The 27,254-nt window shown below is 39.1% G+C and overlaps 2 protein-coding genes and 1 pseudogene across 3 annotated transcripts; 1 reads left to right on the top strand and 2 right to left on the bottom strand.

The window, feature by feature from the left end:
- Positions 1–652: 652 nt before the first annotated feature.
- On the bottom strand, positions 653–1,870 carry LOC104426218 (ethylene-responsive transcription factor ERF110). Its single transcript, XM_010039198.3, has 2 exons — positions 1,465–1,870; positions 653–1,253 (listed from the first exon to the last, which is right to left on the bottom strand). The coding sequence occupies exons 1-2, from the start codon at positions 1,733–1,735 to the stop codon at positions 721–723; spliced, it is 804 nt and encodes a 267-aa protein (XP_010037500.2). The 5' UTR covers positions 1,736–1,870; the 3' UTR covers positions 653–720.
- Positions 1,871–7,696: 5,826 nt separating this feature from the next.
- On the bottom strand, positions 7,697–9,828 carry LOC104427807 (annotated as a pseudogene).
- A 9,450-nt stretch (positions 9,829–19,278) lies between these two features.
- On the top strand, positions 19,279–22,505 carry LOC104427808. Of its 2 annotated transcripts, XM_039304141.1 has the most exons (6): positions 19,279–19,474; positions 19,945–19,988; positions 20,128–20,176; positions 20,254–20,350; positions 20,545–20,580; positions 20,746–22,505. In XM_039304141.1, exons 2-6 carry the CDS (start codon positions 19,956–19,958, stop codon positions 20,861–20,863), a joined length of 333 nt encoding a protein of 110 aa, XP_039160075.1. In that variant the 5' UTR covers positions 19,279–19,474; positions 19,945–19,955; the 3' UTR covers positions 20,864–22,505. The 2 variants fall into 2 exon arrangements, with proteins under 2 accessions (XP_039160075.1, XP_039160076.1); XM_039304142.1 differs by lacking the exon at positions 19,279–19,474 and having other exon boundaries at positions 19,902–19,988.
- The last annotated feature ends 4,749 nt before the right edge of the window (positions 22,506–27,254 follow it).

Consider the following 27,254-nt stretch of genomic DNA (forward strand, 5'->3'; position numbering starts at 1 on the left):
AGTAGGACCGAGTGTGAGTCTTACAAATTCTTCAGATGTGATCAGCTTGATCTAACAAAATGAGTTTATACCATGGTTGCTTCACAACTAGCTAGGAAAATGATTTTGTGGAGCAATAACCAAATCAGGTGCTAACGGCGAAGCCGCAAGGGGCAATCAATGCTCCATTAGTATATCCTAATGAACACTTGTCTGTTGAGCTACCTGGATTTACACATACTCTTTTGCTGGGAGGGTATCATTAAACTTTCCAGTACAATGGAAACCACAAACACGATAGTTTGTATATCCACTGAGGCACCCAATAGATGCACTCTCATGTGTCATTATATGGCAGTAAAGGAGTCTTTGTAAAGTTTCTTAGAGACTTACATCTATAATTGCAAAATTTGGGGGTGACTATGGAGCATTTACCATGCCAATCCAATTTTATATGGTGGTTGTAAGCTAGGATACACCCTTACTATTCCATTTCGTACTAAAAGAACCCTAAAACCCCATCTGACCACTTCTCTTTCACGAGATTATTATTTAACTTAACATTTCACATCTCAAGACAAAGGAAACAAGAATGGATTGGAGGAAGAACGCTGCATAAATGATTTATACGTGAAATCCTTAAATTAAGAGAGAGTTTATAAGGTGATGAAGCTTAATGAAGTAAGTGAGAGCAAACACTTTCTTAAGGTCTGGATGCAACATTTACTGGCTGATGATGTCCTATTCTTGGGAGGATCTCCAAGAAGAAGAAAAGCCATCGAAGCTATGTTGGGGATCGTGTTGATGGAAAGGGGACGGCATGGAAGAAGACGACGACAACGAAGGAGTAGGCTGGAGTGACTGAAAATAATCACTGGCGGAAGCTGAAGAAGTAGGGCCTTGTCCGCGGACATAGCTGGGACGTGGAGGTGGCATGGCACAACCATCCATCAGTTGAGCCCCAACATGATTGTCACATGAGCTGAAAGCTGGAGGGAGCAGCTGAGATTGAGGCTGAGAAGCATTGCAAGCGGGACCATAGGGTGGAGGCAAAGAGTGAACTCTTTCAGGGAAGTTGAGCTTGGCTTTGTTGCCTTTGAACCTGAGGGCGGCCTCATCGTAAGCCAGCGCGGCTCCCTCCGCAGTGTCGAATGTTCCGAGCCACACTCGAGCTGCCTTCTTCGGATCCCGAATCTCAGCTGCATACTTACCCCACGGCCTTTGCCTCACCCCTCTATAGTTCCTACTCACCTCCAGCTTCTTGTTCTTCCCTACTTCCAAACATAATTAAGCATGCCCTCGTCAAAATACACACATACTTCTCTACATCGCTCACTGCTCTTCTACAATATGCGGTGAATGAAACCCTAAGTGTACCTATATAATAGCGGTAGCGTTCGTGTGCTTGTGCAAACGCTTATTAGCAATATAGAAACTGAAGGCATTCAATCCTACTTAGTAGTGCTATTAGCGTTGTAGCTGTACCTTGTGCATCTGGAGCCTGATGATCATGAAACGAACTTTGAGATAAAGATGCGGATGAACTGAGGGATGCATGATGAGATGCGGCGGCAGCAGGGTTTGCAATGACTTGAGCGAGGGCGGATACGATGGCGGATGTGTCTTGTTGAGATCGGGCCGTTTCCATCAAGCTTGAGGGATATGCATAATTGTTTCTCTTCCGATCACCATCCTCTGTCTCCTCCGATACATGGCCTGCCTGGGACTTGGATCTCTTCCAATTTCTCCCCTCCATCAGCAGCTAATCCCCTCTCTCCTCTTTCGGTTAAGATGCCCCCTCTTTATCTACACGGTCTCTCTCTTTCTCTTCCCTCTGTGAGTCCATGTTGTAGATCTATTCTCGATTGACTTGGAATAACGTCAGAGAAGAGGATAAGACTAGACTCCGAAAGAATTGCCGACGCCAAGCGAGGATCATAAATTCATCGGCACTAAACCAAAATATCTTAGGGTTTACTTTATTTGTGGATCTCCCTTTTTTTTTGTCCTTAATTACTATTCAAATGGCATGTCCAATGAATTAACCGAGAGATAAAATATGTATCTTATTTTGTTAATTATAGGAAGTCAACTTATCATTTTCCATATATCACTTACTTTTATGTATAATAAAACCGTTTATACGTACTCTCTTTTCGTATTAGCTCTATCATCAACAAAGCTTTGTGAATGAAGATAGGGAAAACTACAAAAAAATGTCATGAATTTATTCAGTCTTAAACTTTTTAATTGGATTAATTTAGTCTTAAACATTTGTACATTGATATCAATTTAAAAAATTCCTCCAATTTCCAATTTAAGTTGAAAAGCTTTGACAAGGACGCCAATTGTCTTATGTGGCACATCTAGCTAATGTGAACCTTTTTATTATAACTTTTAATTTTTTTTTGAATGTTTTGAATTTTTGATTTTTTTTTTGTTGGTGGCTAGTTGCCGGCCACCAACCATAGGCCATGGCCAGCAAGGGATGGCCTAGGTTACCCGCCACTAGCCACAGGCCATGGTCAATAAGGGATGGCCTTGCTTGGGTGACTAGTCACCCTCGCTGGCCATGGGTGAATGTTGGCTTTGCTGGATTGCACCTAAGCAAGGGCAATTATTGTTGAGGCTTGAAGTCGAGGCCCTCTCACCGAGGGCCTAGGTGAGGGCCGTCACCTCGCCCAATGTCATGCATCCTTAGCGACCCTTGCTTGGGATCACATAACCTCTATCGAGGGTCTTCACTTGGTTCATCTTCTTTGGTGTTGCTATTGCTCAAATTGTTAGATGAGATTTGGAGGTCAAGTGGTGATGATAGTTGAGCGTCATTGGTCTCATTCCTCTCCCCGGCGCCCTCCTTGCTCTACTCATCAACATCTCTGTAGCTGACCCTTGCCCTCACCCAAGTGAGGCTTGGTAAGGCCAACCCTCACTCATGCAAGGCCCAATGGTTACTCATTCATGCAAAAAAATATGATAGATGACTTCGAGTGAGAGGAAAAAATTGTCTAAAAGTCTTAAACTTATTGAATTTTTGTTAATTAAGTTCATTCGGTTAATTTTGATTAGAAATTGTTGATGTGAGCACAACCATCCTACATGACATAACTAACATTGATGTGAACAAGTTTTGATAAGGGAAAAGTAAAGAAGGAAAAGAGAAGAATTTTTTTTTTAATAACAATTCAAAAAATATTAAAAATTATTAAATTGTCCATGTCGGCGTCGGTTTTGCCATGTAGGATGGTCGACGTCCATGTTTTTTAGTCCAAAATTGATAGGATTGACTCAATTGACAAAATATAAAAATATTTAGAACTTAATTGGTATAATTAAAAAGTTTAAGATAAAATAGGCAAAAGTTCAATAGGTTTAAAATTTTTCGGACAATTTTCCCGTGAAAGAGAATAAAAACTGGTATAGGGTGTTACAAATTCTTATTTCTACACGTCTTATTTCACTGTGAGATGAAATAAAGTAATAACTATTCCATTTACTAAATCGAACAAAATAATTGTTATTCCCCCCCTCCATTAATTAAGTTAAAATCGAGTAGTTATGGCATTATAGCCTTATCTTTTCACTGCAAAAAGCGCTCACATAATGTACATTTCAAATAATACTTTGACCAAAAAATCTAGAGACAAACTTCGATATACTAGCTTAAGTTTCTCTTTTTCCCATAGATATTAAATATTTTGGGTTCATCATCATTGAGATTTGAATATAGGCGCAGAAGCCTTTGAAATCATTAACCCGCGTTGGAATTATGCCAAACTCAGCCTCCAATACAACAGGAGAAGACGCCACTTTTGAATCATATGACATAAGTGAACGTACCAAGTGCCAGAGCCCTCAAGTAACAAAACTTAACACTTCGAGAGAACTCAAGTAACAAAACTTAATACGAGTGAATACTTAAATGTCAAAACTTCTAAAATGTATAATTAAGTACTAAAATTGGAGAAAAAATGAACACTTAAATGCCAATAGTGAAACTTTTCGGCTAAATTGCTGGTGTGGTAATTCTTTTAAAAAAATTATCTACGTGGCACTGTTGTAACTAGCTTGTCCCAAAATGAAGTTGGTTTTCCCCCAAAATAGATTTTTAATATAAATATTAATTAAATTAAATTTAAAAAGCTAGATTAAAAAGGGTGTAGCAAGGCCCTCATACTGCTGTTACCTTGTGTTCCTCTCCTAAATCTAGCAAGGGCCAGTGACTCTACCCGACCTTTGCCCCACCATTGCCAATCCTTTTCGGCGATGGTGGGGTGGCGATAGTGGTGCGCCGCTGCATTCATTTTTCTTTTTTATTTAATTTAATTAATATTTATATTAAAAATCAATTTTAGGGGCAAAATGATGCCGTTTTGTGTATTGATTGTTGAGTAGACAACTCCAATGAGTCACATAGACTATATTTATTCTGAAAATAACGTCACATCGGATTTTCGGCTATTTTTGTTTGACACTTAAAAATTCAAATTTTTTTTTTTTAAAGTGGCATCTCAGTATACTTTTTGGAAGTTTTGGCACTTGAACGTCCACTCGTATTTAATTTTGGCACTCGTGATGAACTTTTGCCCGAACATATAAGTTTAATAATAATCAATACCAAATTCTTCTGCATAAATGAGGAGTATAGATAACCTTTAGGATGCACACTGACTAAGGACGGTTACGAAAAATCCGTCTTGATTGTCAAGCTGAACACAAATTGCGGCTAACGTTGATTGTGGAGAATGTTGCAGCGTAAGGAGATGAATTGAGTGCCTAATTTTTTTTTTTTTAAATGACTACATGTTAGTCTTTAATGTATTGCGAGAATAATAGTCTATTTTCGATCATATAAAATTAAATTATAAATAATTTTAAAGTATCGTAGGACTTAATTCTTCAAGAATTTATAATTCATAATAGATTATTATCCTTACGGTATTTCAAAAATTTATTACATTAAAAAAGCCCTTCTTTATTCGCCTTAATACTCACGGCTGAGAAATTTAAATTGTTATCCAAAATGCGAAAAGAGAAGTTTTCAACCCTAGTAGTTGTCATCATCGATGGTGCCCCTGGCAACGCACGTCACCATATAACGTCCAAGCAGTTCCATTCTAGAAATGTCAAAAAGACTTCGTCGTCTAGGAACGGGATCGCATCCCGGCATAGGGTGGCCAGTAAATTCCAATCCCGCATTACGCGTTTCTAGCCCCTATCTTTGAAATCGGAAGAGGAAAAAGAATGAGCTCCGGTCAAAGTCAACCTTTAGGCCTGGCTTTTCTCTATTCCGAACCCAATAGTCAAAACGTCATTATATTGGATCGTGATAGGGACGAGATGTTCTCGAAACTCAATCAATGACAAAAGCAAATGGTTGACTATAAGGGCTCTCCTCCTGGAGTGGTCTTTTGTCTTGTACCTGAGTCGTCGCTCCCGCAGCACAGAGTAGCTAATCACGCCAATCTCAGTCACGCTCATATACCAAAATTCACGATTGTATGCATCGTTTTAGATGAGTTGAGTAATAGTGGGTAAGAAATGAGTACCGATTCAGAGTAGACTCAAGAACTGGACTAAACTAGCACCGTGCGCTCCGTTTCCAAGGTCAAGGTGTTGAAATAAGACAAGCAACCCCAAGCCAAAAACCATTTTAATTGTATTTGTTGTCTATTTTCTTTTCATCTGATAGAATTTAAAGCAATCATTTATGGATGGATGAGTAATGGAGTTTTTATAATTCATGGTTTATATCATGCGTTTTGAACTGCTTATTATTTATTTTATTTTACATATTCATCTTTTATGGGTGATTGCTTTTGGCAAGTGGAAGGGATGAGTTGGATAATTCCATGTTGTTTTAGATTTATTGGTGTCTCGCCGATTTATTGCTAGCTATCACAATTCTAAATATTGCATATTGATGGATATGTACTTTGTAAGAGTAAATTTGTCGTTTAAGGGAATACAACAAAATGAAACAAAAAAGAAAAAAAAAAAAAAAAAAAGGAGTTGGCTAGTTCCCTGGATAGATCTTGTAGTCAGATCAAACCAAAAAGGCTAGTCCAGGTGCCATAATTAGGAACTGATCTTATGTGGATAGGTTCCGGATTCTATGGTTGGACTTGCCCAACCCTAAAACCCTTTACCTCTAATAGTGAGATCTCGGTTAAGTGGACGGTGTCTCAATATCTATCACTTTGAATCCATTAAATATTTAAATGATAATCTAGATGCTTGGGCCAAAAGAAAAAAGAAAGAATGATATGGCAAAATCATACATGAAGTTGGGTATCAATATTTACATTTCATGAAAGTTTCATGCGCTCTAGTACGTAAAAAGGCCAAATTGAGCGACTCACAAGATTATGGTCTAGCAAAAACTTGGAAAAAGAAAAGTTTATTCAAACAGAATTTGATGTTGTATTAAGTTAGCTCTTGAATTGGCCCATTAATTAGATGATGAAAGCCGGTGTGCATAAGATGCTCTGTCCGATTTCTCAAACCACTTAACAAAAATAATCTCGTATTTGAAACAGCCACTTCAATTTAGATTGCGTGGCTTCCTCCCGGATCAATGAGATTAATTTTCATGAAATTGAAGGTTACCATTCTTGTCATTTAAGTAAAAATAATTTGAGTAGTACTCTTCCTTAATTTGTATCCATCTCGTTATATATTGATAATACTTTTCTTGTTTTTCATTTTATATCAAGAAGGTACAAAAATCTACTCAAGAGTCGAGACTTTAAAAACTACCCAACCTTAACGACGCAGTTACATTAAATTACGTCCTAAAATTGACTTAGGGGATGAAAGAAATGACAATATGTATGCTGGTGAGGTGAACACTTCCGGGTCTATTTCTTGAATTACTGAATACAACGATTACATAGTTGACCTACCCACTTTAGTTTAAGATAAGCGTCGTTATCATTTAAGAATAAACGACTTAATGTAAAGTCGTAACATTGCCTGTTTGCATCCATCTCAGTTAAATTGATAATACTAATCTAAGCATCTCCCCAGTGAATGTGCCGTCATAGCATAAACCGAGCCACTTTGTACATAAAACATGCTCCAACATCGTGCTCTTTTTCGAAGTTTTGCTCGACCATCGATGGACTTGCATTTTTGGTGAACTAGGACAGCGAGGTGCGACCAGCATTACCCTTGAGCGTCATTGTCATTACGTACACCAGCTCCTTGCAATCACGGATGGAATGCTTCGATATAATTCATAGCTATAACACCCGCTTGAGTGAGATCGTGACCCCAGCACAACAAGATGCAAGTTCAATTGAAAAGGCTAAGTTATTGACATATTTGCACCCGTGATCAAGGAGGTCCCAATTCACACGAGAGTAAGCCTTAATTGACTTGAAAAACCACCTCGGTGGTACCCTCGACTTGTATGTTTGGGTAATGCTTGGATAAACGAAAGAACCATCCTTATGAGTGAACGAATGGTGTCATCGAAAAAGTAAATGTGAAGAGTCATTAATTTTGAATTTAATAACAAGGTCATATCCATTTGCATGATTTTTCATCACTTCAATGTGAGAAGAGAAACGAAATTGGCTAGAAACAATTGTAACTAACAACGACTGGATTTAGAGTATTAGAGCAGGAACAGAAACTCAGTGAAGAGAACATGATAGTCAGGTCAGGTCAGGTCAGGTCAGCTCAGCTACACTTTGAAATTCAATTAATACTCTCATTGCAGTAGAAATAGACCACAGCACAGTACTTTCATCTCGAGAATGAGGAACAGGCACGAACTAGTAAGAGGGAGCTCGAGATGGTGAGCGGTGGGGGCGAAGGTGGAGGTGGAAGCGGAGGAAGCAGCAGAGGCGGAGGAGTGGCGGTGAGCATGGCAGAGCTGGCGGAGCTTGGTGGGGATGTACCAGATGCAGAGGCGGGGGTGGGCATTGAAGATGGCATCGATGTCCCTGCCGGCCCTGCGGCCGGCGATGGTGACCAGGGGGTGGTAACAGGCTTGCCACCAGGCGCCGATGTTCTCCCCGCGCTCCTTGAAGCTCTTGCGAAGGGCGTTGGAGGCGTGCTCGTCCAGGCAGTGCAGGGCGTAGCAGTGGACGTAGTGCCTCATCTTCGGCTTGTTTATGTAGCTTGCTCCCGCCTTCTTCGCGTAACTGAACACCTGGTTCGTCACCTGCATCGTCTTCTTGTTAATGATCCGTGCTTGGGTACGTTCGAAGAAGTTTGATTGTATCGAAATACTATAAAAAGAAGAGAGGCGGAGGACCTTGGTGGGGCATTTCTCGCCCCGCTCCTTGGCCAGGGATTGGACTTGGAGGAGGAAGTCGCGGCACTGGTCGTAGAGATGGAAGAGGTAGTCCAGGCCGTTCTTCTTCCCACGCGCCACCTCCCCGGGCTCCGTCACTATGAAGGGGTGCTCCCTCTGCCTCCTCATCTCCTCCACTTCCGCCTCGTCCTCCTCCTCCTCTTCAGTGGCCGCTCCTTTCATCGCGGTGATGCGGTGACGATGACGATGCTTCTTTCTCTGTTGTTGGGCGCCCCACGTCGTGCCCGCCGTGTCCCCGCTTCCCGCCCTGCCCAGCTGATCCTTCTCTGAGTGCTGCACCAATTGTTCCTCCGACAGCCCTGCGTGGGAATAATCATAATGACCCAAAACGTCAAAAATCAAAGAGGCCGAGTAAGGTACCTTGGTGGGAGAGAGCATCGAGGAGGGCATGGTTGGTGGAGTGGAGGTGGTGGCGGCGGTCATTGGCTTCGAGGAGGCGTCCGCGCTCGGCGCGGATGGCGGCTTTGATGCCGTAGCACTCACCGATGAGGAGGTCCCAGTGGAAGATGTGGGAGAGGGAGTTCATCATGTCGTCGAGCTCCTCCTCCTTCATGTCGAGGAGGGTGTTGGCCGTAAACCCCATTTCCGCTATCCTGGAGGCCGTGAGGTACCTTATGCCATAAGCCTCGAACAGCTACTCCTGTCCCCCCATCGTTCGCAACCCCACAACCGCTGTCAGAAACTGAAGCAAGAAACGGACGAGGAAAGGAAGAGGAAGACGAATTTTGGGGAGAAGTTTGTTTCTGTGTATTTCTGACTTGTAATCAATGTACAAGACTTTAGCAGTTATATTACAAGATGTACACATAGAAAAGGCAATGTAATATTTTACAAATCAATCTAACATTTGTAAAAGGCAATGTACACATTTAGATTGATTCTCTATAATAAAAAATGGATCAATCAATTTCCCGGTATATTTCCAGGATCTTCTACATATCTTCCAACACTCCTCCTCAAGCTAGTGGCTTGTAAATGTCAAAGACGCCTAGTTTGTTCAGTAGATATGCATGTTGTCTCTGACATAGGACTTTGATGAACACATTTGCAGGTTGTTAGGCAGTTCCAATCCCTCTTGTCTCGATTGTCCCTTCTTAAATCTTCTCTCGAGTGAAATGGCAATCCACTTCTATGTGATTGGTCCTTTCGTGCATTACAGGATTCACCGCAAGCTTCAAAGCCGATTTGTTGTCACAGAATAACTTCATCGGACCTTTCAGCCGTACTCCGAGGTCACCAAGTAAACCTTGTATCCACGCAATCTCACATGTGGTTTTTGCCATGGCCCGATATTCTACTTCAGCTGAGGATAGAGAAATTGTTGCTTGCTTCTTGGTTTTCCATGAAAAAAGAGAATCTCCCAGCTTAATGCAAAAACTAGTTATGGATCTTTGACTCATAGGGCACGTTGCATAATCTGCATCGCAGTATGCTGTCATTTCCATGTTGCATCTTCTAGATAGAAGTATCTCGAGTCCTGGACATCCATTCAAATACTTCATGACCTTTAGAGCGGCATTCATGTGGGATTCCTTCGGTTTGTGCATAAATTGACTGAGGTTCTGCACTGCATATGATATATCGGGTCTGGTCATAGTCAGGTACATAAGTTTTCCAATAAGCTTCTGATAACTCGTCGGATCTTGTAATATAGGATCATCCTGAGATGTTCCTTCAGTATGGTCTATTGTAGTCAATCTGGTATTCTGCTCGATCGGAATGACCGCTGGCTTGCATCCTGATAAACCGGCCTCTGATATAATCTCCAATACAAATTTCCTCTAACTGAGGGAAATTCATTGGTGAGATTAAGCGATCTCAATCCCAAGAAAATATTTTGGTGCTCCCAGATCTTTTATATGAAATGTGGTATGCAAATATTTTTTAAGGCTCTCTATTGCAGCTTCATCATTTCCCATGATAAGAATGTTGTCTACATAAATCATCAAGTAAATAGATGACGTACATTTGGTCTATGTAAACAAGGCATAATCATACTTGGATTGTTTGAAGTTTGCATTGTTGAGAGCGTTAGCAAATTTAACATATCATTGTCTGGAAGCTTGTTTCAGCCCATAAAAGGGATTTGCGGAGACGACATACTTTATTCTCCCCATGTCTCTGTAAGCCCTGATGAATATCCACATAAATTTCTTCATCCAAATCACTATGAAGAAAAGTGTTGTGGACGTCCATTTGGTGTAACGGTCAATCATGGATTGCTGCAACTGATAAGAATGAGCGGACAGTGACATCTTTAGCAACTGGAGAAAAAAGTTTCGTGATAGTCGAAACCTTCTTGTTGTGTATATCCCTTCGCCACCAATTAAGTTTTGTATTGTTCAATGGATCCATCAGCTCTATATTTTACTTATAGACCCATTTGCATCCTATGGATTTCCTATTTGGGGGCAGATGAACTATCTCCCATGTGTGATTATTAGTCAATGTCTGTAATTCTGCTTCCATGGCCTTTTGCCACCGTGGGTCTTTGGATGCCTCATCATAACTAGACGGTTCTTTCTCATCTGATATACAACTAATGCAACATCTATGTTCCGACGAAAGCTTTTCAAAGGAGACATAATAAGATATTGGATAGTTAATACCTGGTCCGTTAAGTGAGGCACAAACATAGTCTTTAGTCCACGTTGGTGGTCTTGTAGCTCACCCCGAACGTCGTGGATGATTCGTTGACGGTGGAGGAGGAGATATCTCCACAGCATTGTTTTATGTCTGTTCACCAGAATCATTCTCAATATTTAATGAACAGCAGGTACACTTTCCAATGTTGTCATCTGAGGTGGCCAATCAAATGAGGAGGATGGAATGACCTGTCTTGGTGATGCCGCGAGAAAATATTCAAGAGATATATTTTCCTCAATTGAGGAGCAATGAGAATTGTTTGAGATATCCAAATTCTCTATAGACTCATGAAAGGGAAAGACAGTTTCGTGAAAAATGACATCCCTACTCATGAAAAATTCTCCTGTTGATGGATTGAGAACATAATAGCCCTTTTGTAGGTTAGGGTAACCCATGAAAATGCACCTCCTGGCACGTGGACTCATTTTGTCTTGAGGTCCCATAATTGCAGTATAACATAGACAACCGAAAACTCGTAGATGATCTACTGCTGGTTTTTTTCCATAAAGTAATTCAAAGGGTGATTTACCAGCTAATATCCGAGTAGGCATGCGGTTGATGAGATAGGCTGCAGTAAGGACACAATCTCCCCAATATATTGCTGGAATGGATCCTTGAAACTTCAAAGCTCGTGCGACTTCCAGCAAGTGACGATGTTTACGTTCCATTACTCCATTTTTTGTGGAGTATATATACATGAGCTTTCATGTAGAATGCCATGAGACAAGAAAAGTGATCTGCAGTCATGACTAAAAAATTACTTCCCATTGTCAATTCGTATTCGTTGGATTGATTTCCCAAACTGATTTTTAGTCAGGGTGATGAATGTTTTAAAATGAAATGGAACTTGAGCTTTTGACTGCATCAGGAATACCCATGTGGCCCGAGAGTGATCATCCACAATTGTGAGAAAATATCGTGAACCATCACGATGTGCTGTATGATACGGTCCCCAGACATCCACATGAATTAAAAAAAGGATAGCAGTGGAACGTTTTGCATTCGAAGGGAAAGGTGTGCTAGACTGTTTGCGAGAGGAAAAATATGACATTTAAAGTATGGAAAGAAGGTACTATGTCCCATTCTTGAATGTAAAAGAAAATCTTTATCATTGGCAATGACATTACACAATGACAACTTATTGAAGGAATTGAATTCAAATCAAAATGACTTGGAGTACTGGTCTAGAAATATAAACCTTCAGAAAAACTATCCAAGTCCATCAGTTTTCCAATCGAAAGAGTCTGAAAAAAAATGTGTCAGCATCGAAGAGTATTTGACAAGAATTTTCCTTGTAGACTTTGGACACGGAAATGAGATTGAACTGAAATTGTGGGACATAAAGGACATTTTGTAGGACAATTTGAGAGCTTAGTTGAACAGTCCCTGTTAATGTGACATGAGAATGTTTCCATTTGGAAGTTGCACAGAAATAGGTTTTTCCAATTTCCTATGCATTTTTGAAAAAAAAAACTTACATCACAAATGATATGATCACTTGCTCTTGAGTCAACTATCCATGCCCCTTTTGAAATAGAATTGATCAGGCAGTGGGATATACCTGAGAAACTTCCTCCTTTATTTCCAATGTCTGCTTTCTGTAGTGCATGCATCAATTGCTGATATTGCCCATAAGTAATTGGTTGGTCACTACTTGGTCCAATAGGTCCAGTCACTTGGTAAGCTGCAGAATACTCTTTCTTTTTTCATTTTTCTCTTGGCTTTCCATGTAATTTCCAGCAATTATCTATGGTATGATGTGAACGTTTGCAATATTCATAGTATAATTTACCTCTCCCCCTTGAATTTTGGCCGAAATTCCTTATTGATGCGGAAAAAATCTGACCGTCGGATGCTTTAATTGTGGAATTATCTCCACCGTTCGATGCAACGGACAGATTGACTCCCTGCGGACCGTCAGATCATTGGAGGAAATCAGGGCCGTCGGATCTCTACAAGAAATCTGAGCCGTCAGATCGCCGGATTAAATCTGGGCCATAGCCTCCTTCCCTTTTTAGGGTTTTGTCGCCTATCGCGAACCCTAGCCCCTGCGATTTTCTCTCTCCCGGGCTAGGGTTTTCGCCCCCGATTCTCTCCCGCAGCGTTCTCCGCAAATAGCGAGAGTGACGGCATCGCCTCCTCGTGTCTGCTCCGGAGTTGTGAGCCACTGGCTCTCTTCTTGGACGACCAGCTGGAAAATTCGGCTGAGGGGCGGCACGGGATCCATCGCTAGGATCTGCGAATGAAATGTTAGGTATGTTTTGTTCAAAATTAAAAGAAATCGAGTGGATTTCTCCCTCTCCTTCATGGATTTGTACTGCCTGAGAGTTTCTAGAGGTCCCTCGAGTTTTTCTTCCTCGGCCTCAAGCTCGTTCCAGAGCGATGAGAGTTTGTTGTAAACCGCTGTGACGGACATATTCCCCTACTTGAGATTTGTGAGTTTCTGCATGAGACAAAAGATTTTTGCTCGGTCTAATTTCCCATACATTTCTTTGATGTTGTCCCACATGATTTTGAATCTTCCGTCAGTGGGAGGCTTGTTGTGACGTCTGGAGAGACGCAATTGCCAATCTAGGTGCGGATCAGGTGATTGCACTTTCTCCAGTGCCTAGCCAGCCTTTCGTCCGACGGAATTGGTACGGTTTCGTCAAGGAAACCATCTTTATCCTTTGTCATGAGAGCCTATCGGAAGTCTTGTGACCATTTGTTTTAGTTTTTCGGCCCGGTCAATTGCAGACTGATCAGTTGCAATTTTGGATTGTCGGCGGTTGACACATGCAAGGGGTCGCCTGGCTTTGGTTGGCCGGTGATGGCCGCAATCGGAAATAGTAAAAATCCGGGTGAAAGGTTCGGGTAGGGGTTCATCCTTATACCCGACCCATTAAACTTGATTCCATGACCCGCATTGAAGAGTCCCGTGTGAGGGTTTGTTCCCGAACCCGCTTCTCCAGACCTGCTTACTTGTTCTGTCTCGGTAGCTAAGCTTGCCTCGCTTGCAGCTAGTAGGCTCCCGTCGGGCTGAACATTACTCTGGTAACTTATTACCCTCGGCAATGATGGATTCAGGCCTTGCTCGACGTACCATGGATAGGGTACCCATTGGTAAGGATGGCCTGGAATTGGCTGCCCCATATTTGCTTGAGTCAGGAATAACTGCCATTGAGTCTAAATTTGTTGCTAGGTTGTGGGAATTGCAGGTATCGTGCCGGTGCTGTGGCCTTGTGTCTCTCCCATCGGTGTGACGTTGCTTGTGGAAGGAACGCCAGCAGTGGTAGGGAGCAAATTCTCTGGATTCATGGTAAAAAAATCCTTTCCGTTTCTTTTTCCTTCTTACAGAATTTGATTCTTTTGTAACAAGACGTTGATCTGTCTTGCAGCTTCAATAACATACGAAAGCAATCAGGTGCGGAAGTTGGAGCTTAGAGCCAAGACTCTGATACCATGTCGGAAACCAAAGCAAGAAATGGACGAGGAAAGGAAGAGGAAGACGGATTTTGGGGAGAAGTTTTTTTCTGTGTATTTCTGACTTATAGTCAATGTACAGGACTTTAGTAGTTATATTACAAGATGTACACATAGAAAAGGCAATGTAATATTTTACAAATCAATCTAATATTTAGATTGGTTCTCTATAATAAAAAACGGATCAATCAATTTCCCAGTATATTTCCAGGATCTTCTGAATATCTTCCAACAACTGCAAATGCTTCTGGATCCATTCTCGCGCTTCAAATGGCTTCAGTGTGTGTATTATCTTTCTATACAAAATCGAATTACGCATGTCTTAACCCTCATACATTACTTATTGTAATATTTCTACAATTGATTATTGAGGAACACCCACAGGCATATATCTTTTGAAAAATGTATCACGTGCAAAAGTGCGTTAGACGTTACAAAGCATGGTGAGCTCGCTATATGACTAACTGAGCAATCTCATGGCTTTGAAAGGCAAACAATTTCAATTAACATTTTAGGTGACTTACATTATTTTAAATCTGATTCACATAAAATTTAAGGCAGCATGAAATTCTATTACGTGTAGTTAAAGTCTAAGCAGAGAGAATATCTACTCTTATATTCGTCATGTCAGAATTTGAAAACCAATATTCAAATCTCTTAAATTATTATGATGTTGTGAAAAGGGGAAAAAACTTTTGAGGGATTGCAAAAGAAGTATCACAGGTTAAAAATCTTCCAGGTGATACAAACTAGGGAGATATCAAGCGGAGATATTCATGTTTTGAATGCTATATCCTAGACAAAACATTTGTGGTGCAATTAGCTGAGGATATTTTGGAAAAGAAAGTGATTATCATCCATAAAAAGTCAATGGACCTTGTTTATGTTATATTATAGTATAGATACATGTCTCAATGCTCCATTTATTTCTCGCGGGAAATGAATTAAATGTCTTTTTCTTGGATAAATGCAACAAGTGTGCATCTTTGTGGCTATATTTTAAAAAACATCGGGAAGCTCACGTTAAGTAAAAATCATTTCATAGATAGAATTATTCAAAAGAAAAAACTGGAAAGACAAAAAAGTAGAAGTCATTTTAAGTATATATAGGTCTAAATTATTAAGGAAAAATATATATATTTTTCTTTTTCTATATCTGTTATCATAATTTATTTATTTATTTTGGTCAGAAGTTATCATAGAATTAACACAATGCTCTTTGAAGTTTCTCAAAGTGTGAGGATCACGCTTAGTCGTTGAATTGAATCTAGGCCAAACCCAATTATTCAAGTACTCTCTCTCTCTCTCTCTCTCTCTCTCTCTCTCTACATCTTCCATTGCTCAGTTGCGTCTGCTAATGATGAAGTATTAAATTCCATCGTTTATCAATCGTCCAATCTTAAATCTTTGGTAAACTCTGGAACAATGTCACTTCATGTTGAAACTTACAATTCATATTCGAAGTGTCTGTGTTAATGGTTAAATTTATCTACTGGGTTTGCTCTTTTTCAGTTTGAAAAATGATTCTTTCAACTCTTTTTGCATAATAGTAGTTAGAATATGTTGGTGACTGAACTATGTGCTTTTGCTATAGCCAATTAAAGGCTTTGAATTTGTGATTGTGATCAGTCACCTAGGAGGTGCTCAATACTTTATAGATTTTTCAATTATGTGTCAGCAAAAATTTCGGACCTTTTCATGTTGATGCTCCCCATTGCAATTGTGTAGATGTTTCTATCTTATTTATTGGTTCGAGCGGTATCAATCAACAATTCCGGTATATGGTGGCTTGAGGACATTTACAGGAATTAAATGATGATTTCGTGGTGGAAATTAGCAAACTGATTACACTTTCCCTTTTTGGGCCAGTCGCTCCTTGGCTAAAAAGAAGCCTCAGTTTGTTCGTGATGTAGGTTGGGCAATGCCATGGCATAAGATAATCCTGGGTCTACTCCCACTAGCACCGTGCTAAGGAGATGGTGACAAGCTTGCTTAAAATGAGCATTAGGCTCATTTTGTAATGGGTGTGGACCTCCTCTAGCAACGCTCCAAGCGTCCACAATTTTATTTGCCCTTTCCATTACTTTTTATGATAAAAAATATTGGAGTTTTGAGCAAGACAATATCAAGGTCATCCATGAATGGAGGGAGAACTTGCCAATTCATCATGTCAATCGTCATGTGTCTTCAATTGTTCTTAAATTTTTATTATGTTTCTTTGCCTCTCGTAATTATTTCATTTTGGTATCTTAATTATAACATTGCTATTTGTATTTGCTTCTTCAGTCATAGTGACTGGTAGTTTTTTATTCTTTTCCATCTCCATTGTCTCAACAACTTTCCACCAAACCTATGTGCTTGCCAGAAACTTCATACACCCTTGGAAATTCATTTTTCTGAATGGCTTAGTGAAGTCCTAGCTTTTAGTATTTGCTTATTGCTTGCAATTTTGGTAATCTTGTGAACAGCACATACCACGATAGAAGGTCTTTATGTGTAATTGTTTGGAATATAAATAAGTCATTAATGAAATGGCTAGACAAGCAGCACACATGTTTGGTAGAGCAAGGGCCGGTACAAACGATAGTTGTTACAAAAAATCTATTAGTTTTTGTGTTTAGTAGAAAAGAAATCAGGGCGATGTTGCAGCACAAGAATGATTTTATTTTGTAACGCAATTAAATCGGAAAATCATTTTAATGTCATTATTTTTTCTTAGTCAAAGAATGTCCACTGAATTTTCACTGATATTAAAATTTTCCTTTTATATTATGTGTTTGATTACAATTTCAAAGCATTGTCAATCTTTGCAATTAATATATTTAGAATAAATAATATAATTTACATATAGTTGGATCCAATTCCAATTTTAAAAACTATTAATAAGGGAAAAGATAAACTCATCTACATTAATAAGGAAAATTCCATATAAGGACCTAAAGTGCCTACATTTTTTCAAATAAGAGTCTAAAGTGCCCACATTTTCTCAAATAAGGGTATAAAGTGAACATTATTTCAAATTATGCTTTGAGAATCAACTTTGAGAGAAATGTTGTTTGGTAGAAAATACATTTGAAAATCCCTTTGGGTGATTAGTATTCATTTTTTAAATTTTATTTATTTAAAATTGAAAAAATAATGTATGCAACTTTTTAAATATATTTTTGACAATAATACTAAAAAAATGAAATACATATATATATTTAAAAAGACCAAACCCTTCATCAGAATTTTTTAAAATTTTTAATTACTTAAAATTGAAAAAAATGATGTATGCAACTTTTAAATATAAATTTTAACAATTTTAAATATAAATTTTAACAATAATACCATAAAAATCAAATCCTTCGTCGAAATTTTTTAATTTTATTTGTTTAAAATTGAAAAAATAATGTATGCAACTTTTTAAATAGAAATTTGAAAATAATGCTAAAAAATCAAATACATATATATATATATATATATATTTTTTTTTTTAAAAAGAAAAAAAGAAGACCAAACCCTTCATCGGATTTTTTTAAAATTTTTATATATTTAAAATTGAAAAAAAATAATATATGCAACTTTTTAAATATAAATTTTGATAATAATGCTAAAAAATAAATACATATATGTAATTTTTTTTTAAAAAAGACCAAATCCTTTTTCAAAAATTTCTAATTTTTATTTTTTTAAATTGAAAAAATAATGTATGTAACTTTTTAAATATAAATTTGAAAATAATTCTAAAAAATCAAATACATATATATAATTTTCTTAAAAAAAAAAGATCTAACCCTTCGTCGGAATTTTTATATTTTTATTTTTTAAAAATTGAAAAAAAAAAAAAATAATACATACTACTTTTTAAACATAAATTTTGACAATAATGCTAAAAAATCAAATATATGTGCTAAAAAATCAAATATATAAATATATTTTAAAAAAATACCAAAATATATTTAATTTATTTTAGCATTTATATATTTGATTTTTTAGCATTATTTTGGCAATTAAAAAAGTAATAACGAGGGCCAAATAAAAAATGTAAAGAATAAATGAGGATAGTTTTGCAAGAAAAAAATAATTTTCAGCATTTAACCAAATCTTTGAAAGCTCAAAGCTAGTTCCTATTAGCATTGGGCTTTCATTCTTTTCAATGTTGACTTTCACTTGAAAATTATTTCAAAATGGTTCTAAACAGTTTAACATTTCCCCAAGGGTCTTTGGAGACTGAAAGTCTCTTGGGAATACTGAACCAAACGCACCCAATGTCCTCTTAGTACATCCCTAATTACTAAGGAAAAAGTGTTGACACCCAAATTTTTGTTGGCATTTTATGTATCAATCCATTTTACAAAAATATATATGAAGAAAAAAAAAAGAAAGAGGATGAAAAGATAAAAACAAAACAAGATATATAAAATAGGAGGAAATAAAAAAAGGCAATAAATTCGGAGCCCAATCTTCCTTAGCAAATTTGGGGCCTGCCAAACCCGCGTAGTCAGCCTATTTCTGTTATTTCGTTTGTCTCTTTTGGCCCATGCGTCCAACCCACTTTCCTTGGGCCCATTTATTTCATTCTTCCTTGATTTTTATTAAGCCCATGAGAGCTTGGACAAGGCCCTGGCCCGACCCCAACTCTTCTCCTGCCCTTTCCCATGCGCTGCCCCCTTCCCATCAAAGCAGGTGGTCTGTCTGTGACGTAAGAAGAGGGAAGGCCGAAGAGGAAAAGCCCGTGAGCGAGAGAGGAGCGACGGGTGGGTGATGGGAGCGAGTCCGCACCTTCTAGAAGGCGTGAGGGATAACGACGCGTAACCGAAAAGATTCGCATGGGGTAGAGAAGCGGATTCTCGCTGAAGAAAAGAGCAGGGCTTGGCGAACAGAGGAACGAGATCACAGAGGGAGAGAAAGAGAGAAAGAGGGATCGCCGGAGTTTGGCTCCGATCCTGGTTGAGTCGCCGTCGGCCGCCTCCTTCACCCGTAGCAGAGTATAGCCCGCTGCTTCGCCGGAGGAAAAGGAGAGCACCGTCCAGGCTTTAGACACGTCCCTTGTGGAATTACGACTATTAGGGAATGTTGGTGAGTCTCTTTTCGTTTTAGACACGTCCAGGTTTTTATTTTATGATGGATTGTGTGGTATCTAGGACTGGTTGCTTGCGGGTCATGTCATTGTTTGAACTGGTAGACTTTGAGTCGAGGAGGCTATATCGGCTGGTTAGCGTCCATGTAGTTGAACCGCCCAGGCTGCGAGACGCCATGACATTCATTGCACTAGAAACTTTGCATTCATCATTAATTCCTTGGTCTTTTCGAAATTTCTATGAGGTTACATGTCAAACCTTTTATCATAATTTCATATCGGAAGCTGCCTATGACCATTGTTGTGAGAGTACTAGGCAATTCGGATTTAATCATTAAGGGCTTGTGGTAGGCATGGTAATTTGCCGCTGGAGAGCCTTTTTACAACTATTTTACTTCAAGGAGTTGTTTTGGTTGTTCTAGCAATAATGTTTTTTGTGTTATGTAGTTTGTCTTCTTCGTTCTTGCAGAAAAGGCATCAATGACAGCGAACGAAGGTGTCAATGGGACCACCGTAAGTGATGCAAGGAGGATTGCTTTCTCTTGCGTAGTCGAACTTTTACATGAGTCTCCTTTCATTCTTTTGGTGTTCAAGTTACTTCTTATGAACTTAATCCATATACACATTTAATATATAGTCATTTCACTTGCAGGTTGGTTTTGAGAACCAAAAGACCAGCACTAGTGAAAATGATGCTTCTGGTACGATTAAACTAGGCTGAGATAGAAAGCTTTCTCGAGACTTTCTATTCATCTGATTATTAATTTGTTTTCTTTAGGTAGAGCAAATATAAGAAGAAAAGCTTTGGGTGATGCTAGCAATGTTCGAAAAAGTGACGTTTCCGATGAAGTTGTATGCATTGGGTCCAAGCCAATGTGAGTATTGCTATATTTTGATAGGGAGTTTTCTTTCTTCCTTTATCTTATTTATGTTTTTACCCTATTCGTTTCCGGTATGTTATGTGAAGATTTCATGGTTCTTGACAATTGACATGTGGAATTTTGTGGTTCTCCTTTAGCTTCCTAATTATGCGAGTAGCTCTAACCACATTAAATACAATGAATTGCAGGAAGTACCAAAGTGAGGGCTTCACATCTTTGCAGCGGTATGCTTAGAGCTCTTTTCCACTTCACATATTTGAGGGGGTTATATCTAGTAGTAAAAGTTGGAAGTTTTTGTTTTGGATGCCTACAGTGAAATGCATTCAGCGCTTCTACTTTTCCTTTGGCTTTGTTTTTGGTAAAGCACTCAACACTTTTCTTTGCCACAGTGTTTTGGTGGATCCAAGGATTAGGAAAGCAGGAGTTGCAAAAGAGAAATCTTTTGTGGTGGTAAGTTGCATTTCTGCTTCCTATTTTTCCCCTTCTTTTGCTCTCGGCTATATCTAATATACAAGTGATAGTATTTTTTCTTGTCCTGCAGCAGCCTAGCATTTTGTTTCTGAACTTATCAGATTAATCGATTCTTAAAATTTGAAATTTGGTGAGTAGCAATAAATAGGTTGGGGGTATGGTTTATTTATGCCTTCGTATATCATATTTCTAAGACTTGGTAAGAGGACGGAAAACTGAAGTGTTTGTTATTGCTGTCCAGACTTTATTGTCATGTTGAAATAGATAGTAATGTCGTCACTCTTGACACAATGAGTAGTTGTATTTAAAGCCCTAGTGATTACCCAGTAATAGCTCAAATGGGAATTCACGAAATAGAGACATAGGAAAGTGGTCACGATTTGATGGTGTTGGTGAAGAAAAGAGCAACTGAAGCACCTAAAGGAGGAATAGATTTTCATCTGAAGCGATAAAACTGGAAAAGAAAAAGGGCAACAGAAAGGAACTTGTATTAAAATCCGAACTCGCTTTTGTCATGTTGAATTGGTCGGGTCTGACAATTCATTTCTAGGATAAAATCTTTTCCGTGTACCACAAAATATGGGGTAATTGAAGTGCCTTGGACCAGTTGAAAAGAGCGACTGAAGCACCTAAAGGAGGAATAGATTTTCATCTGAAGCGATAAAACTGGAAAAGAAAAAGGGCAACAGAAAGGAACTTGTATTAAAATCCGAACTCACTTTTGTCATGTTGAATTGGTCGGGTCTGACAATTCATTTCTAGGATAAAATCTTTTCCGTGTACCACAAAATATGGGGTAATTGAAGTGCCTTGGACCAGTTTTGAACTTCCTTAGACAAGGATAGAATAGCACCTTAAGCTGTACTACACAAGGAGTAGCACTAGTCTTAACTACCAACGAGGCCTTTTGGTAGTAGTTTCTGTTGTGCTAGGGACAAAATTTTTCGAGGGATGGTATTGTGGTTGTGCCTTAGAAAGGACAATATTGGGTCAGGCCGAGGGATGGCAGTGCGGTTGTGCCTGTATCTTAAATAAGCCTTTTCTGGGCAGGTGAGTCCTCAACCTAAAGTGGACAATGTTGTTGACAAGGAGGTTGGCCCTTACAAATAAGATTTGTTATGTGTATGTGTTTTTTCATTGAATTTTGGTAGAATTAGGATTAATGATCGAGATGGCAGCATAGTACCATAAGATAATCAATGACCATGCTTTGAGACCAAATAAATCCGTTCGTCAATTTCATCCCAATCATCAGATTTCCCGGAATTTTCAGCTAACATATTGGTTGTGGCTCGCCCTTTGACGGACTTTTGTGCCATGCTTTGAATGTCAAACTCAGAGTAATATTTGTCATTTAGTGAGCCTTCCAACCAATGCGGACTTCTCCAAAAGATATTTGATTGGGTCATTCTCAGTCACCAGAAGGATGCAGTGATGCAGGGTGTATTGCCTCAATCGGTGTAAAACCTAAATCAAGGCTACACAGGTCTTTTCCACTTCAGGATATCGGATCTCGAAAGTAGTAGACTTCTTACTGAGCTAATATATGGCATGTTCTATTCCATCCTTTGGTTCTAAAGACTCTTCGTGAATGGCGAGATACAAGATTAAAGGCACGCCTATCCACAATTCAAAGACATCATAAAGAAAAAGCTGAATCAAATTCAGCTTTACTTGTTGAGCCATTAATATTCCAATAATATCTTCACTTTAAAAAAGAAGGAATAAAGAAACAATGTTAATAACGGAAACCAAAACCTACATACAAAAACTTATTTGAGAATAGTCAACATATTTGGAAGTCAAGAAAATATTAAGTGATTTGCTAGTTTCACGTCACCAGTTGACGTGGCGTGCATTGATTTGAGTTGTTGCTATAGAAAGTTGACATATACATTGATTAAAAAAAATCGAAAATACATGTTTTCTCTCTCCTCATCTCCATCATAGCCACCGTCTCTCCAGCCACTTAAGAATCCACCGCCCAACTTCGACGAGGGAAACAAAGATGAGAAAAAGCATTGAAATGACACAAGCAGAGAAAAGAAGCACCTGTGAACTCCAGGTGATGCTTTTGATATAATTTGAAAACAGAAGCCCGGGTCGAGAACAAATCCAATATGCATAATTTAAGTTATGAGAAGTTAAAAACTTAGTGTAACATTTGTCAATGACATTCTCCTCTCAACTGTTATAGTCAACTTTCCAAAAACCATGCCAATCATCATTCACATCTTCTGCCTAGACACGGTCGAGCGGTGGAAGTTAGTGTCGGGGGATGATTGCATCTCCTGCCATCTTTAGTACATGTCTCACCGGCATTGACCACAATGGCACGAGCAACACGCAGCCTAAATGGGCAGTAGCCTAATGCATTTCATTGTTGATTTATGTGGCATTGTTCTCAATTGACATAGGTCTAATTGCGTCGGTCTATTGTTTAGAAGTGTTTCCAATCAAGGTTGCATGCCCTTAAAGTCTCTGTGAACCAAGTGCTAAGTGTAATCTCGATGTTATTGTTCATTTCGCTATACAAGGCGATCACCCTCAATGGGGTCATCTTCATGTTCATGGCAACGTCGTGCTTAAGGAGATTTGCGTTGTTATGCCGTAGACAAGGGTAAAACCCTAGAGAAAATGAGGTGGTTCTTCGAGAAATGCTTTGTGTGGAGGTTGAAGGTGAGGGAAACAGAGACAAGAAGGAACATAGGCATCGAGAAAAGCAGCACCTATGGACTCTAGGTGTTGCTTTTGATATCTTTTGAAAATAGTCAATATCCGAATCTCGGGTCAATACCTAGCTCAAGTATAAATCCCATATGCACGATTTAATTAATAAGAAGTTAAAAACTTAGTATGACATCTGCCAATGAAAATCTCCTCTTAACCGTCATAGTCCACTTTGCAAAGACCGTACCTGTTAAAGAAAGTTAACTAGAGAAGCATATGGCCAAAAGTAAAAAAAAAACATAATAAAATAAAAGCAAAACCAAATGATTGCAATGAAAGAAGACATGAGGATGAAAGAAATAGAGAAGGCGAAGAGTTATATGCTATGACATAAAAATAATTATGTCCCTATCCAGAAGAGATGGTTACCGTACAAAGGTGATGGCATTGTGTTGTTTTGATGTTTGTGGAAGCATCACAAGCCTCCATTTCTCCCAACCCAAGCTAAGTTTATTAAATTCTCATAAATTAAATCATGCATATTGGATTTGTTCTCGGCCTCAGGCTTGTTGTGATTGTTAGTATTAGTATAAGATTTGGATATGGATTATTTTCAAAAGATATCAAAAGCAGCACCTCGATGTTGGTATTAGTCCTAGGTGCTGCTTTTCTTGATGCTTATGTAATTTTGATGCTTCTTCCCGACTCTGCTTTCCTCACCCTAACCTCCACAAGAATTCCCTAATGAACTACTACATCTCCTCCAAGGTCTTCCCCCTTGTCTCCAATATAACAATGTAGACGATCACGCTCCTTAAGCACGACATTACCATGGACATGAAAGCAACCCCGCGAAGGGTGATCGCCTTATATATTGAAATGAATAATAATGTCAAGATTACATTCAATACTTAGTTCAGGACGACTCTGATTGCGTCTCCTTGGGAACACAACCTCAATGGGAACACTTTCAAACTATAAACCGATGCGATTAGGCCTTTGCCAATTGCGAATGATGCTACATAAAACAATAAGGGGATATGCATATGGCTACTACCAATTTTGGTTTCGTGTCGCTCATGCCACTCTGGTCGATGCTAGTTAGGCATGTACTGAGGATGGCAAGTGACACAATCATCCGCTGAGGCTAATTAGTAACAACTTTTGTCACCCGACCACGTCTAAGAAGTAGATGAGGACGAGAATTTGCATGATCTTTGCAAAGTGGATTTTGACAATCAAGAGGAGATTTCCATCGGCAAAAGTCACATTGATTTTTTAACTTCGCATCAATTAAATCATGCGGATTTGTTCTCAACTTAGGGCTCGTTCTGATTGTTAGTATTTACCTAAGATTCGGATATAGGTTATTGTCAAATTATATAAAAAGCAGCACACACCTAAAGTCCACAAGTGTTGCTTTTCTCATTGCCTCTGTGATTATAATATTCATTCTCGTTTTTGTTTCCCTCACCTGAACCTCCACACGAAGAACTCTCCGAAGAACTGCCACATCTCCTCCAAGGTCTTCCCTCTTGTTTCCAGCATGACAAAGTAGACAAACATGATCCCTAAACAGGACATTTCCATAAGCACGAAGGCGACCCCGTCAATGGTGATTGCATGTATAGCACAATGAATAATGAATAATAATGTCAAGATTACACTCAGTAATTAATTCGTGATGACTCGATTGTTTTCCCTTGGGCATGTAACATCAATGGGAACACTTCTTAACTATATATTGATGCGATTAGGGCCTATGTCGATTGCGAATGATGGTACATATGACAATAACCGGGGATGTGTAGAATTACTGCTCATTTGGGTTTCATGTTGCTTGGGCTACTGCGGTCGATGCCCGTGAGGCGTGTGCTAAGAATGGCGAGAGATGCAAGCATCTCCCAAGGCTAATTAGTAGTAACTTTCACCGCCCAACCACGTCTAGGCAGAAGAAGGATGAGGATTGGCATGGTCTTTGCAAAGTGGATTATGACGGTCAAGGAAAAAATTCTCATTAGCAAATGTTATACTAAGTTTTTAATTTCTAAGGCCAAGCATGAAAAGCCCAAGCATTAAAATTTTAAAAACTTATTATAACATCTGCCAATGAGAATGTTCTCTTGACTGTCATAGTCCACTTTGCAAAGACCATGCCAATCCTCATTCTTGTCTTCTGCCTAGACATGGTTGTGCGGTGGAAGTTGTTGCTAATCAGCCTCGGGGAGATGCTTGCGTCTCTTGCCGTTCTTAGTACACACCTTATCGGCATCGTCAGTAGTGGCATGAGCAACATGAAACCCAAATGGGTAGTAGCCCTATACACCCCCGGTTATTGTCTTATGTACCATTATTCGCAATCGGCATAGGCCTAATTGCATCAATCTATAGTTAAGAAGTGTTCCCATTGATGCTACATGCCCAAGGGAACACAATTGAAGTCATCACGAATTAATTATTAAGTGTAATCTTGACGTTATTATTCATTTCGCTATACGGACGATCACCCTTGGCGGGGTTGCCTTCGTGCTTATGGCAATGTCTTGTTTAGAGAGCATGTTTGTCTACATTGTTATGCTGGAAACAAGAGGGAAGACCTTGGATGAGATGTGACGGTTTTTTGGAGAATTCTTTGTGTGGAGGTTCAGGTGAGGGAAACAAAGATAAGAAGGAATATCACAATCACATAAGAATCGAGAAAAGCAACACTTGTGGACTCTAGGTGTTGCTTTTTATATAATTTGACAATAATAGGCAAGTACCAACAATAAGAATGAGCCCTAGTTGAGAACAAATCCGCATGATTTAATTGATGTGAAGTTAAAAAATCAATGTGACTTTTGCCAATGAGAATATTCTCTTGACCGTCAAAATCCACTTTGCAAAGATCGTGAAATTCTCATCCCCGTCTACTTCTTAAACGTGGTCGGGCGACGAAAGTTGTTGCTAATTAGCCTCGCGATGATGATTGTGTCACTTGCCAAATCAACCGGAGCGGCATGAGCGATACGAAACCAAAATTGATAGTAGCCATATGCATCCCCTTATTGTTTTATGTAGCATCATTTGCAATTAGCAAATGCATAATTGCATTGGTTTATAATTCGAAAGTGTTCCCATTGAGGTTGTGTTCCAGGGAGACGCAATCGGAGTTGTCGCGATCACCCTTCGCATTGGTTTATAATATTGACATTATTGTTTATTCCAATATACAAGGCGATCACCCTTCCTGGGGTTGCTTTCGTGTTCATGGTAATGTCGTGCTTAAGGAGCATATTCATCTACATTGTTATGCCGAAGACAAGGGGTTGCTTTTGTGTTCATGGTAATGTCATGCTTAAGGAGTGTGTTCATCTACATTGTTATGCCAAAGACAAGGGGGAAGACCTTGGATGAGATGTAGCGGTTCATTGGGGAATTCTTGTGGAGGTCAGGGTGAGGAAAATAGAGACGGGAAGAAGCACCTAGGACTAATACCAACATTGAGGTGCTGCTTTTGATATCTTTTAAAAGTAATCCATATCCGAATCTTGGACTAATAATAACAATCACAACAAGCCTGAAGTTGAGAACAAATCCCATATGCATGATTTAATTGATGAGAAGCAATAAACTTAGAGCTTGGGTTGGGGGAAATGGGAGGCTTGTGGTGCTTTCACAAACAGCAATGTAGTGCAATACCATCACCTTTGTACGATAACCATCTCTTCTAGCTAGGGACAAAATTATTTGTTACGTCATAGCGTATAGCTCTTTG

Source organism: Eucalyptus grandis, chromosome 11, assembly GCF_016545825.1.
Source record: "Eucalyptus grandis isolate ANBG69807.140 chromosome 11, ASM1654582v1, whole genome shotgun sequence".
NCBI classification, from domain to species: domain Eukaryota; kingdom Viridiplantae; phylum Streptophyta; class Magnoliopsida; order Myrtales; family Myrtaceae; genus Eucalyptus; species Eucalyptus grandis.

What these genes read in the sequence shown, in the direction of transcription:
- LOC104427808 (XM_039304141.1), top strand. Translation starts at nt 19,956, where the DNA reads ATGACAGCGAACGAAGGTGTCAATGGGACCACC. An exon ending in TAGTGAAAATGATGCTTCTG is followed by an intron (nt 20,177 to 20,253) that starts GTACGATTAAAC and finishes TGTTTTCTTTAG; the next exon opens with GTAGAGCAAATATAAGAAGA. An exon ending in GGCTTCACATCTTTGCAGCG is followed by an intron (nt 20,581 to 20,745) that starts GTATGCTTAGAG and finishes TCTTTGCCACAG; the next exon opens with TGTTTTGGTGGATCCAAGGA.
- LOC104426218 (XM_010039198.3), bottom strand. Translation starts at nt 1,735, where the DNA reads ATGGAGGGGAGAAATTGGAAGAGATCCAAGTCCCAGGCAGGCCATGTA. An exon ending in TCAGGCTCCAGATGCACAAG is followed by an intron (nt 1,254 to 1,464) that starts GTACAGCTACAA and finishes TATGTTTGGAAG; the next exon opens with TAGGGAAGAACAAGAAGCTG.